Below are 11,129 nucleotides of genomic sequence, written 5' to 3' on the forward strand. Positions count from 1 at the left end.
GTGCCCTAAACCAAACCCAGAGGGAATTGATGATTACGAGGTTGATATGAAGTTAGGTTGGCCAACTTAAACAAGCTTCTAGACAAAGTCCAAACCAAGAATGGTATTTCCAGTTTCCATTCCTCTACTCCTTAGACCCAGCAGCCTCTAACATTTACCTGCATTAAAATTTTGACTATTCTAGAACACTTGCTACTAATTTGTTTTATTTGATTCTCTAAATGAGAAATTTGATGTATAATTACAGATATATATACAGAGGAGTAGTCAATATCCAAACCAACATCTACTGCTGCTAGAAGATGAAAGAAGGGAAATAGTACACTTTATTTTTCTCATCATTGACAAAGGATATGAAGCTGAAAGCCTGGAAGAGTGAAGGCCTATCGTGCTATATAAACTAAGAATCATCTTTGTACAATTGGTAATTTAATATCCCACATCAAAGGGCCATTGACCCATGTGAGAAATCTGCAGAAAAAGATAAAAACTTATTCCATGGGTAAAGGGAATCGATCCGCTGTCCTTGAGAAGAGATCGGTACTTCGAGAATAATTGTTCGTGTTGCTGGTTAATTGCACTCTATCCTCTAGGATTCAACAGCCTCCTGATTTATATCACAAGGAGGAAACGATAGCATGCATTACTCATAACTTATATAGCACCATTACTGCATTAATTACCTAATAGAAATTTGCTTCGACTCTTCCTCCTCTCTATTGCCTCCCCATATGTTCCTTCACATTTTCGAGTAAGAAGGTAGACCCATCATGGACTGTGAAATTAGGAATTAGCCGGGCGTGGCTCAATCTATTTTGGCTGCCTTGGTCGAAGGATATGAAAGAATTGGGATTATAGTACTCCACAAGGGCATTGTTTCTAAGATTTGGACTCTCATGGCCGCTGTGATGATCCTTTAATTTTGAGGGGAGGGAGTCTTTCATGATGGAACTGCATTGTCGTGGTTGTGTCTGGTAGAAAACTTTGGAAACTACAAGTTCTCCATCTTTCTCTTCTTCGTTATTGCCAAGGTGGTACTGGTGCATAACCCAATTCGTTTTCTCGGGCTTTCTTTGCTTCCCATAGTTGGTGTAGAGCACAAGGATTTTCTTGTACCCCTTCACCTTGCCACCAACAAAAACTGGTCTAGTCTTGCCTGTTTTATGCCACCGGGTCTCCCCACCGTCTGAGTCTGTGCTCACTTTTCTTCTTTTTCGAGTTCCCGTAGTGTATGCCTTCGAAGGGCGATGGAAGAAATGGCGGATCAGACCATCTTTGCTCACCCCTGCATAATCACAACAAAGCATTATTCACTATTGTTTAATTGATATATAGCCTATTGCAAGAACAAAATGCTGTCATCAAGATAGGGTTAGTTGGAGGGTTAATTTCTTGAAACTGAGTGTTCAATCCAACAGTATTAAACATCTTAAGAAACAAGGGACTCTTTACCAAATTCCACTCATTTTTCATCTATGGTTTTTTCCAATATTAATCATGCTAAATTCCCAAGAAATTTACTCCCAAGAAATAGAAATTTTCTTAACAAGTTTCGCTGTAAGTTGAAATTGAAACTTGAGGTAGAACTCAACAAAGTCATGTAGTTCATCTCAATTTTACTCCATGTTCTTCAAAATTTTATTATTGGTTTCATTTTTTCCCTACCCTAGTTTGTCTAACATTGTAAAACCTAATGATAAACCTAGTTCTACCATTTTTCTTCAACTCAGGGGCCTGCATATAATCATGTACAGTTAGAAATTACATTGGGTCCTTGCAGATCACCTGGTAACTTTTCTGGGTGGGTGTAGCAAATTCCATTCTCTCCTTCAAGAGTTGGGATGAATTCATCAATGAGAGGATGAAGCTTATGGTCATCACACCTCACCTTCCCATCTAAATGTTCAAGAAGCTCCTGATCAGTCGGATCGAACTTCACTCCGGCCGGTAGCCCTGGCAGATCATGAATTCGAGCCTTTTTTTTTTTAATTCAAAATTAAACAATGACACAAGTGAGAAAAAGAAACTCATAGTATCAATAGCAAAAGCAGTTCTTGGCATTTAAATAACAATTAGACCTAAAAAGAAAAAGGGAAAAATCATGACATCATTTGCAAAAACCAAAAAAGAAAAGGAAGAAAATTCTGTGCATGGGAATTAATCAACCTGTTCTTGCAATTTGATCTGATGACCACATGAAGGACAAGTTCTAGTTGCAGTGTCCTTAGGTTTTTCAGCTATAACAGTACTGTTATCCGTCGACGGCGGGGAGCTTCCCTCGATCATCCGGCTGTTGTCGCAGTCATTGCACCAAGTCATTTCTCTAGTTTTCCTCTAATGCCCATCCCACAGTGAACCCTAAGTTTATTGTTTGTAGCTTCTCTACAGAAACTCCAGAAGTAAACAAAAAATCTAAGAAGAGAGGGACAGAGAGGAAGGGGTAAAAAGAAAAAGAAAGAAAAGCAAGATGTGTCTTCTAAAGCATGACCCTATGAAGCCAGTTCTTCATTAGGGTTGGTAAGGAATTGAATTCCTCTTCACTTTTTTTGATCCTTTGAATGACTATATATATTCAGAGGGCTACAGAATATGAAAATGGAGAGAGAGGAAACCCTACAAGTATGATATGAGATTCAACAAAAAATGAAGATTGCTTGGATCTCAAGTTTTGGTATATGAATACTTGTAGGAGACTAAATGTCGGTCTGTGTCCTTTTAACAGTGTGTAAAGACAGCTTTGATTTGTTAAAAATGGTCCAAAGACACTAAGAATTTCATGAAAACAACCAAAGATTAAAAAGGGTTGAGTGGAGAAGAGGCAACCTGTGAGAGTGAGAGAGAGGGGGAGAGAATTCATTTCGGTTCCAATGTCGCCCTAGAGTGTGGATAAAGCTAAAAATATAAACACTCCAGAAAAAGAAAACATAAAGAAGAAGAACTACTGTATACATTTAGCACCCAACCATAATTCTATTTCTTCACGTAGACTTCTCATGTAAAGCAAGAAACCTCTCCCCAAAAGCATTTCATAATAAACAAATAAATAAATAAATAAATTATTACATCTTTATGATTGAAAATTTGAAAATAATGGCTCAATAGTTGAAAGGACATGTATAATATTATTTGGTTTGAGTGTAGAAGTTATGCAAAAGGTAGGTGTCCTTTGTATGCACTTTGTTTTTTTACTATATTTTTCAAAAAAAATAGAATATACATTTTCTAATTATATTTATATTTTTATAAATATTAAACATACTAATAATTTCAATTTTTTTAATTTTGTTAAAACATATGTACAGATGGCAATAGGACAGGGGATTTTAGGCACCCGCCTAGCTCCACTACGCCCTTAATGGGATTGATTTGAAATTTAAATAAATGGATTAAGAGTAAGTTTGAGATTAAAAAAAAAAACACAGAATGGGTTCGAATATTATGTTGCCTCATCTCATCTTGTCCCAATTATATATAAAATTAATTTTAAAAATTAATTTAATTTAATTTATATTTTCATATTTTAATATATAATAATAATAAATACTTTTCAATTAAATAAATTATAATATTTTAATTATTTATAAAATATATTTATTTTAATGTAAGTAAAAAATTTAAAATTATTTTTTTAACAAAAAAGTTAAATGAGCAAATATGGGAATTTCTTGTACTCATCCTACTTTATTTAATTTTTTTTAATGGAATATGATAAAAATTATTTTGAATAAATAAAACAAAGTTAGGATGAGGTGATCCATCTCGAACTCATTCCTTGTCATCCATAAACAGGAGGAAAAGGACCAGAAGAAGAACATGTTTGGTTGCAGGTCATTAAACACAGAAGATCTTTGATATATTTAAAAAAAAAATGTTATCAAATTTTTTTAAAAAAAAAAAAGTAGAACCTGATTTTAAGACTCGATTTATTTTTAACTTATTATAAAAACAAAATTTGAAGGGAAAAAAAAAGGTATAATCAAGGTTATGCTATTATTAGTTCAAAATAAATGTTTGGTTGGTCAGAGCTAAAATTTAAAAATGAATAAATAATTATGAAGACATTTAAAAAAATTTATATTATTACTAGCTTTCACTTCTATTCTAAACCCTGGCCAATTTAAAATTTGTCTATAAATAAATATACAAGTTAATTTATATGACAACTTTTCAAATTATGTACTTGTGAGATAGCTAGCTAGGTCATTTTACAATGAAGGCAAAATAATTCAAAATATTTATTAAAAGTGCAATAAAATATCTATTTAGCAACCATATAATCATTGAACGTAATTTTTTTTTTAAAAAATAATTATAGAATTAATGACAAGATGTAATTTTGAGTCATACTACAGAATTGAATCTGGTCTTATTATTACATGTGTAGGTTTAATAATTTTGTATCAAGTTTTCTTTCATTACTCATTTTCGACAAAAGTATGTTTTCACACTCATACAAAAATAATCAAAAAAAAAAAAAAAAAACTCTTTAAAAATAATATAAGTTTCATGCATTTATCGGTCAAAAGATAATACCTATGATAGTTAAAAATAGTACACATAAAAAACTATTTTTTGAAAATGTTTTCAAACAAAACATTAAGGATCTGTTTAATAACTATTTTCAAAAACAGTTTTCTATTTTTCAGAACAAAAAAACTGGAAAACATATTTGATAACTAGAAAATTGTTTTCTATTTTCTGTTATTAAGAACAAAAATATAGTGTTTTTATAGAAGATCTTTTAGTTGTTTTCAATTGTTTTTATTTGTTTTTTAAAGTTGTTTTAAAAAATAATTACATAAATATGTATACGGATTAAAAATAAAGCTCTAAACATAAAAATTATTTTAAAAATATTAAAAACGGATTAAAAATATTTTAAATTCTCAAACAAACTTTTATTTTTTAAAATATTATAAAACAATTTTAAAAAACCGTTCTTATAAACAATTTTTTAAAACTGTTTTAATAAATATGTACCAAACAAACTTAAGTTGTACCAAATTTTTGAACTAATTTTAGAGATGTGGAACTGCCAAAGTTGGCAAAATTTCAAATAATTGGAAAGGTAGGTCACAGTTCATTCAGAAATGGTTAATTGCCAACCGCCAGAACCCATGATATCATAATAAAATTGCAGGACCAAAGAGTTGAAACAAGCTTTTAGGGGTATCAGTTACAGCCCATAAAGTCGTGTCACAGAAAATTGATACCTCAAAAATGCCTAGGGAAACTTTTGGGTCTACGAGTAACGGCCTCTATGGTCAACTTTTGGAGGCCATCTTGTCGATTTTTTTCCATGAAAATGCATGAGAGCCATAGGTCTTCACTCTATGAGATAGAGGAATAAGAGAGAAGACAAAGCAAAAGGGCCCATTTCACTAAATAAGAGACAGGCAGACAGCCACAAAAGACAGGCACCTCTGGATAACTATCTTCATTAATGGGTGTGGCTGTCCTACCACTGGGGAAAATTCAAAGTGTATTCACACAGGAGTGATATGAAGGCAAAGAAGATGAATGGAGACAGGGCTTAGAACTTTGGATCTTTTCAAATTGCACAACCACTCTTCTGCCACAGCAATTATTGGTGGAGACTGGAGAGTGTTATCACGTTGACAACCCCTGAGAAACCAAGGAAAAGAAGACTGTTGTATTCACACTGGCACCAACCCAAGAAAATATATGCCTAGAAAATGCACAGGAAAGAAAATTTGGAGGAAATTTTGAAATGGGAAACTGGATTCAAATTTCAGAAGTTTAGTACAACAGAGGGTTTTTTTATTTTCGTTTTTCTTCTGGATATGTCTAGTGTTTTTCACGAACTAGAGACCTGTTAATGTTACAATTCTTTGCTGCTTGAAGCTGAGGTCTAAGTTTAGCTATACATACTTCTTAAAGTGGGAATTGCTAAAGAGGAAAAACCAAAATCTCTTCCCTAAGCTATGGAACTAAGCTCCTCCAGGCTCCATAACTACACGTGGTTAGAGGCATCTTCATGGTAATAAGGAGAAAGCTTCCCATCCTTCTTTGCAGTAGTCTTGGGCTTGTTCCTGGCACCCGCCTCCTGCAGCATCTTTACCACTCTTCGCATTGGAGGGCGGTTAATGGGAAGTGCGTTGGTACAGAGGAGACCTACATTTAGGACCCTGACAATTTCTTCATTGAAGCTGCAATCGAGTCTGGGATCGATGACATGCTCTCCTCCTTTCTGATCCAAGGAGGCAGACACCCATTTCACCAAATCCTTCTCCCCAAACTCTGGGTCCACTGGAAGTCGACCTGTCACCAGCTCTAGAATGACCACCCCAAAGCTGTAAATGTCGCTCTTTTCATTCACTCGAAGAGTGTAGGCATATTCTGCAACAGGTGGAAGACAAAAGGAAGGTAAGAACTAAGATTATGCCATTACAGAAAGGATTTTTATGTCGGTGAAAAAATGAATTAAGATAGACTAATCCCATGCCAGTTCTATCGATGGATGAAACTGATTCAAGGACTATACTGAACAGATGCATGATCACCAATATGGGAAAATCAGGCTTAGCAGATAAACAAGAATCATAACATGAATCAATTCATTAAAGAAAAGGCTGAAAAAGAATTGAATTCAGTCACCAAGATATCAACTAAAAACCAACCTGGTGCGATGTAACCACGAGAACCAACTATCACAGACATGGACTCTTCCCCCTTTCCGACCCCCTGGAAAACTTTAGCAACTCCAAAATCAGCCACTCTAGCACCAAACTCTCCATCCAGCAATATGTTGTTTGATTTCACATCCCTATGAACAATGGGAGGAACGCAGTCATGATGCAAATAAGACAGCCCCTCGGCAGCATCCAAGGCTATCTTGTACCTGGTTGGCCAGTCCAGTAAGCCCCCCTTGCTACTATGCAGCATATCACCCAAACTCCCATTTGGCATATATTCGTAAACCAAAAGTTTGCAATACCCAGTATTGCAACAACACCATAACCTAACGATATTCTTGTGTCGAATCTTTCCCAAGGTTTCAACTTCAATCTCAAACCCATCTTTGTCCACCCTGTCGTTCTCCAATCCATCTTTCTCAGAATCAGTATCTTTCTTTGACCCTCCCCATAGTTTCTTCACTGCAACTGCTTCACCATTGGCGAATACAACTTTATATACCTTCCCTGCCGATCCACTGCCGATCACATTATCTTCATTAAGGCAATCCACGATATCAACCTCACTGAAACCCAATTTGTGAAAGGATCTCCACTTGGATATCACCATTCCTTTCTTATTTTTCTTGAAATTCTTGTACTTCCAGCAGAACAAAACAACCCCAACAATAAGAACTATGCCAGCAAGAGTAAAAATGGATGGAAGTATCCATGAATATTCTAGGTTTACGGTTCCACCATTCCCAGGACAAAGCCCATCTATCTCACCACATAAACCTGGATTGCCCACAAAACTATCTCGAAAATATTTTTTAGCATAAAGGGGAGGAATGTCACCAGAGAGTCGATTGTAGGATAGATTCAGCAAATTGAGCTTCAAATTCTGCAAGGAGAATGGAATTTCCCCAGAAAGCGAGTTGGCGGAAAGATCAAGATAATTAAGCACTGGCAAACTCCCAATTCCATCAGGGATGTTCCCAGATAACTTATTGTTAGCCAACCTAAGCTCATTGAGCTGCTTCAAGGACTCGATTCCAGCTGGAACCTCGCCAGAAAGCTCATTATTACTAAGGATGAGACTAGACAACTTGCTCAAATGAACAAAAGTCTGCGGAATCTTGCCTGTTATCTTGTTTTGGCTGGCCGAAAATTCACCAAGGTTCCTCAACGATCCGATTTCACTGGGAAGCGATCCAGAGAACTGGTTACTTGAAATTGACAGACTAGAAAGGTTGTGAGCACCGGAGATCGAGTTAGAGATATGCCCAGACAGTGAATTAACACTTAGATCAAGCAGATAGACATGGGGTAAACCCCATATTTCCGGCGGAACCTCGCCGGAGAGCTGGTTGTAGCTCAACCGAACACGTCTCAGGGTCTGGCATTTCTCGAGACTCGCTGGAATATTCCCTGAAAAAGAATTTTTAATCATAAGAAGTTCTTCTAAAGCTCCATTTGCGCATAAATTCGCCGGAATTTCGCCGAAAAAGTGATTGCTGGACACATCCAGAGTGTTTAAACGGGAGTTCTTTCCAAGCTCACTTGGTAATCTTCCTCTGAGTCGATTGTCGAACAATCTGAGTTCGTATAAGTTTTTCGACCCAGCTATACTCTCTGGTAAAAACCCTTCGAATCGGTTTTGGTACAGTGACAGTGATTCAAGTTGTAATCCGCACAACTCCTCCGGAATTGGACCTTCAAGCTTGTTCATTGACGCGTCCAGTCGTAGCAACCTCGTCCAATTCGACATTCCCGCCGGCAACTCGCCTGATAACGAGTTGCTGTAGAGCTCAATCTGAACAATTCTGGATAACCCACTGAGCGAGCTCGGTATCGAACCATTGAGCTGGTTTGAGGACAAGTCCAAATTTGTTAAGAGAGTCAATTGGCCAAAACTCGCCGGGATCTCACCAAAGAGGTTCGAGTTGCTGATCCAGAGAACTTCCAGATTCCTCAAGTTACCGAGTTCTGGGCTGAGTTGACTCGGCCTGAATAGATTATAAGCGAGTTCCAGAACTTTGAGACTCGAAATGTTACCAAGAAAAGAAGGTATCGTACCATCGAGAAGATTTCCAGCAAGACACAGCCTCTCAAGTCGCCGAAACTCACCGAAACTCGCCGGAATCTCCCCGGAAAAATTGTTTCCACTTAGAACGAGTTCGCGCAAATCTGAAATTCTGGAAAGCGAAGCAGGGATAGAGCCCACCAGCAAGTTATCAGATAGGTTCAGGGACTTGATATGCTGACACGCTCCGAAATCGACGGCAACAGATGAGTCAATGGAATTGTTGGAGAGATCAATGGAGGAGAGGAAAGGGAGTCGGCAAAGGAAGCTGGGAAAGGGTCCGGCGACGCCTGTGCTAGAGAGATTGACCGAGTTGATCCGGTTGAGTGAGTCGCAGACGATTCCTTTCCAATTACATGGTAACTCGTCTCGGGCCTTCCAAGAGGAGAGGGCACCGAATGGGTCGTCGAGTCCTTCTTTGGCTTTAAGGAGATAAAGGCCCTCCTGGTTTAGAGAGAGAGCGTGAGGTAGAGAGAGAAACAAGAGAAGTAAGAGAATCATTTCCAGAGAAAGATTTGCAGGAGAGGCACTGAGGAAGAAGAAGCGCAAAGGATAAATGGAGGGTGTCGTAAGGCTGAAGATATGTAGGAGAACGTGGGTCCCACATGTTTTAAGTGGGACCTACGCCTGCTTTGGTTTGATTGGTTGATGCTAATTGATGGTGAACTGGACTGGGTTGAATTCAAACATAGAATACTCAAAGTCAAGGGGGTAGAGTGAGAAATAAATTTTGGGTGTGACTACTCACGCCCGGCGCTTCTCAATGAATCCCATCTCCACCGTTGATCTTCCATGTTTCATTTATGCTATTAGCTTCCGTACTCCAAAAAAAATTCTGCAAAAATTTATTTTCTGATCCTCACCCCAAATAAATAAAAATAATACTAATTCCTATATAAAATATAATAATTCTTAAAATATTAAAATATTAAAAAAAATCAATATATAGCATAATTATTTTTTTAAAAAAAATCTTTCAGGTTAAGACACATTTCATTTAATTTATTAAAAAATAAATAAATAAATGAAAAAGGCAGTGAAGACCATAGAGACGTTTGAATGGGCGAAGTTCAAAGGTAGTAAATGGTGAAGCATCAATTCCCAGAGAGAAATAGGCAGGGTAGATAGAGAAGGTAGGTAGAGGTAGAGGTAGAAAATGGTTGGAATAACTAAAATTGACGTCTCCCTATGTCATCCACTCATCACGCATCCTAAGTCGAGTCTCGGCTCTTGAGCAAAAATAATTTATTTGAATATAGATGAGAATCATATAAAATGGATAAAAGACAGCGCACATAAAAATAATATTAATTTTAAACCAACACTATTTTCATATTAAAATATATTTATTAATCAAACGATGTACCATCCTCGTGCGTGAAGCGGGAATTATTTTTTCTAAAATGCACTTCCATAAACATGCATTTTTTTAGACTTCCTTTTCATTTATATTTTGCAAATAATGCATGTTTATATAATTCCCCAAAAATGTAATCGACAAAGTATATTCGGTTCAAAATTATTTTTTCATTTCTTATCCACATCATAAAATCGTACTTATTATTTTGAATTTTTTTTCAAATAGTTGAAAATTATATTCAATAAAATTATAATTATCAATTATGACTTTATATTGTTCTCAAAAAAAAAAATTCTAAGTAATTAGGAATGTGGGATGAAGAAGTGAAATAAAAAATTTATTAAAAAAACCAACAAAGAAAGTGAGAGTAAAGTAAAGTTTTCACTAATTTATTCAAAGTGCTTGACTTGGAAATAGAAAAAACAAAATGACTTAAAAAATATTTGGAACATATTGGTACTGCCAAATGGACCTTAAGCAGGAAAGAGAAGCTAGAAAAAGGAGGGTGTCTTGCGTATGGCTCTAACACAGGGAAACTTGGGTGTTAGTGTATTTTATAGGTGGCATGGTCTCTATGGTTCAAAATTTGTTCTGCAAATTACGGGCTTGTTTGAGAATATTTTGAAAATAATTATAGAAAAGTAGTTTTAATAGTAATTTCTAAGAGTTTTATGTCGAGAATTTAAAATATTTTCAATATATTTTATTATGAATATTTTTAATATTTATATAATTAAGATTACGATTTCATAAGGTTTCTACTTCAAATGTTTTATGTGAAAGTGTTTTATCTAAAGTGTTTTTATGTGAAAGTGTTTTATCTAAAGTGCTTTTATAAAAATAATGTATCAAGCATATTCTTAAAAAACATAATAAGTAATTTTTCAATGTTATAAGTGATTTTTTAAAATATTTTCTAAATTTTATCAAACAATTATTTAAAAATAATAAATTTTTATACTAAAAGCACTTTTTAAAAATATTATCAAATAAACTCTAGAGTTTCTGCTTGAATCTAAAAAAATGTTTTTGAAACAAAATAAGGTAT

General features: G+C 35.5%; 2 protein-coding genes across 2 annotated transcripts; both read right to left on the bottom strand.

Moving 5' to 3' along the window:
- Positions 1 to 303: 303 nt before the first annotated feature.
- Positions 304 to 2,655, bottom strand: LOC100267787 (NAC domain-containing protein 73). The gene is made up of 3 exons (XM_002275283.4): positions 2,167 to 2,655; positions 1,786 to 1,975; positions 304 to 1,285 (listed from the first exon to the last, which is right to left on the bottom strand). Exons 1-3 carry the CDS (start codon positions 2,317 to 2,319, stop codon positions 717 to 719), a joined length of 912 nt encoding a protein of 303 aa, XP_002275319.1. The 5' UTR covers positions 2,320 to 2,655; the 3' UTR covers positions 304 to 716.
- Positions 2,656 to 5,724: 3,069 nt separating this feature from the next.
- On the bottom strand, positions 5,725 to 9,522 carry LOC100250523 (receptor-like protein kinase HSL1). Its single transcript, XM_002277439.4, has 3 exons — positions 9,472 to 9,522; positions 6,642 to 9,342; positions 5,725 to 6,360 (listed from the first exon to the last, which is right to left on the bottom strand). Exons 1-3 carry the CDS (start codon positions 9,520 to 9,522, stop codon positions 5,975 to 5,977), a joined length of 3,138 nt encoding a protein of 1,045 aa, XP_002277475.2. The 3' UTR covers positions 5,725 to 5,974.
- Between the last annotated feature and the right edge of the window lie 1,607 nt (positions 9,523 to 11,129).

This window comes from Vitis vinifera, chromosome 12 (genome assembly GCF_030704535.1).
Source record: "Vitis vinifera cultivar Pinot Noir 40024 chromosome 12, ASM3070453v1".
NCBI classification, from domain to species: Eukaryota; Viridiplantae; Streptophyta; class Magnoliopsida; order Vitales; family Vitaceae; genus Vitis; species Vitis vinifera.

Excerpts from the sequence above, each read along its gene's own strand:
- LOC100267787 (XM_002275283.4), bottom strand. The coding sequence starts at position 2,319 with ATGACTTGGTGCAATGACTGCGACAACAGCCGGATGATCGAGGGAAGC. Across the intron at positions 1,976-2,166 it reads AGATCAAATTGCAAGAACAG|GCTCGAATTCATGATCTGCC; the intron begins GTTGATTAATTC and ends AAAAAAAAAAAG. Across the intron at positions 1,286-1,785 it reads CCACCCAGAAAAGTTACCAG|GGGTGAGCAAAGATGGTCTG; the intron begins GTGATCTGCAAG and ends GTGATTATGCAG.
- LOC100250523 (XM_002277439.4), bottom strand. The coding sequence starts at position 9,522 with ATGAAACATGGAAGATCAACGGTGGAGATGGGATTCATTGAGAAGCGC. Across the intron at positions 9,343-9,471 it reads GATTCATTGAGAAGCGCCGG|GTCCCACTTAAAACATGTGG; the intron begins GCGTGAGTAGTC and ends AAGCAGGCGTAG. Across the intron at positions 6,361-6,641 it reads TCGTGGTTACATCGCACCAG|AATATGCCTACACTCTTCGA; the intron begins GTTGGTTTTTAG and ends CACCTGTTGCAG.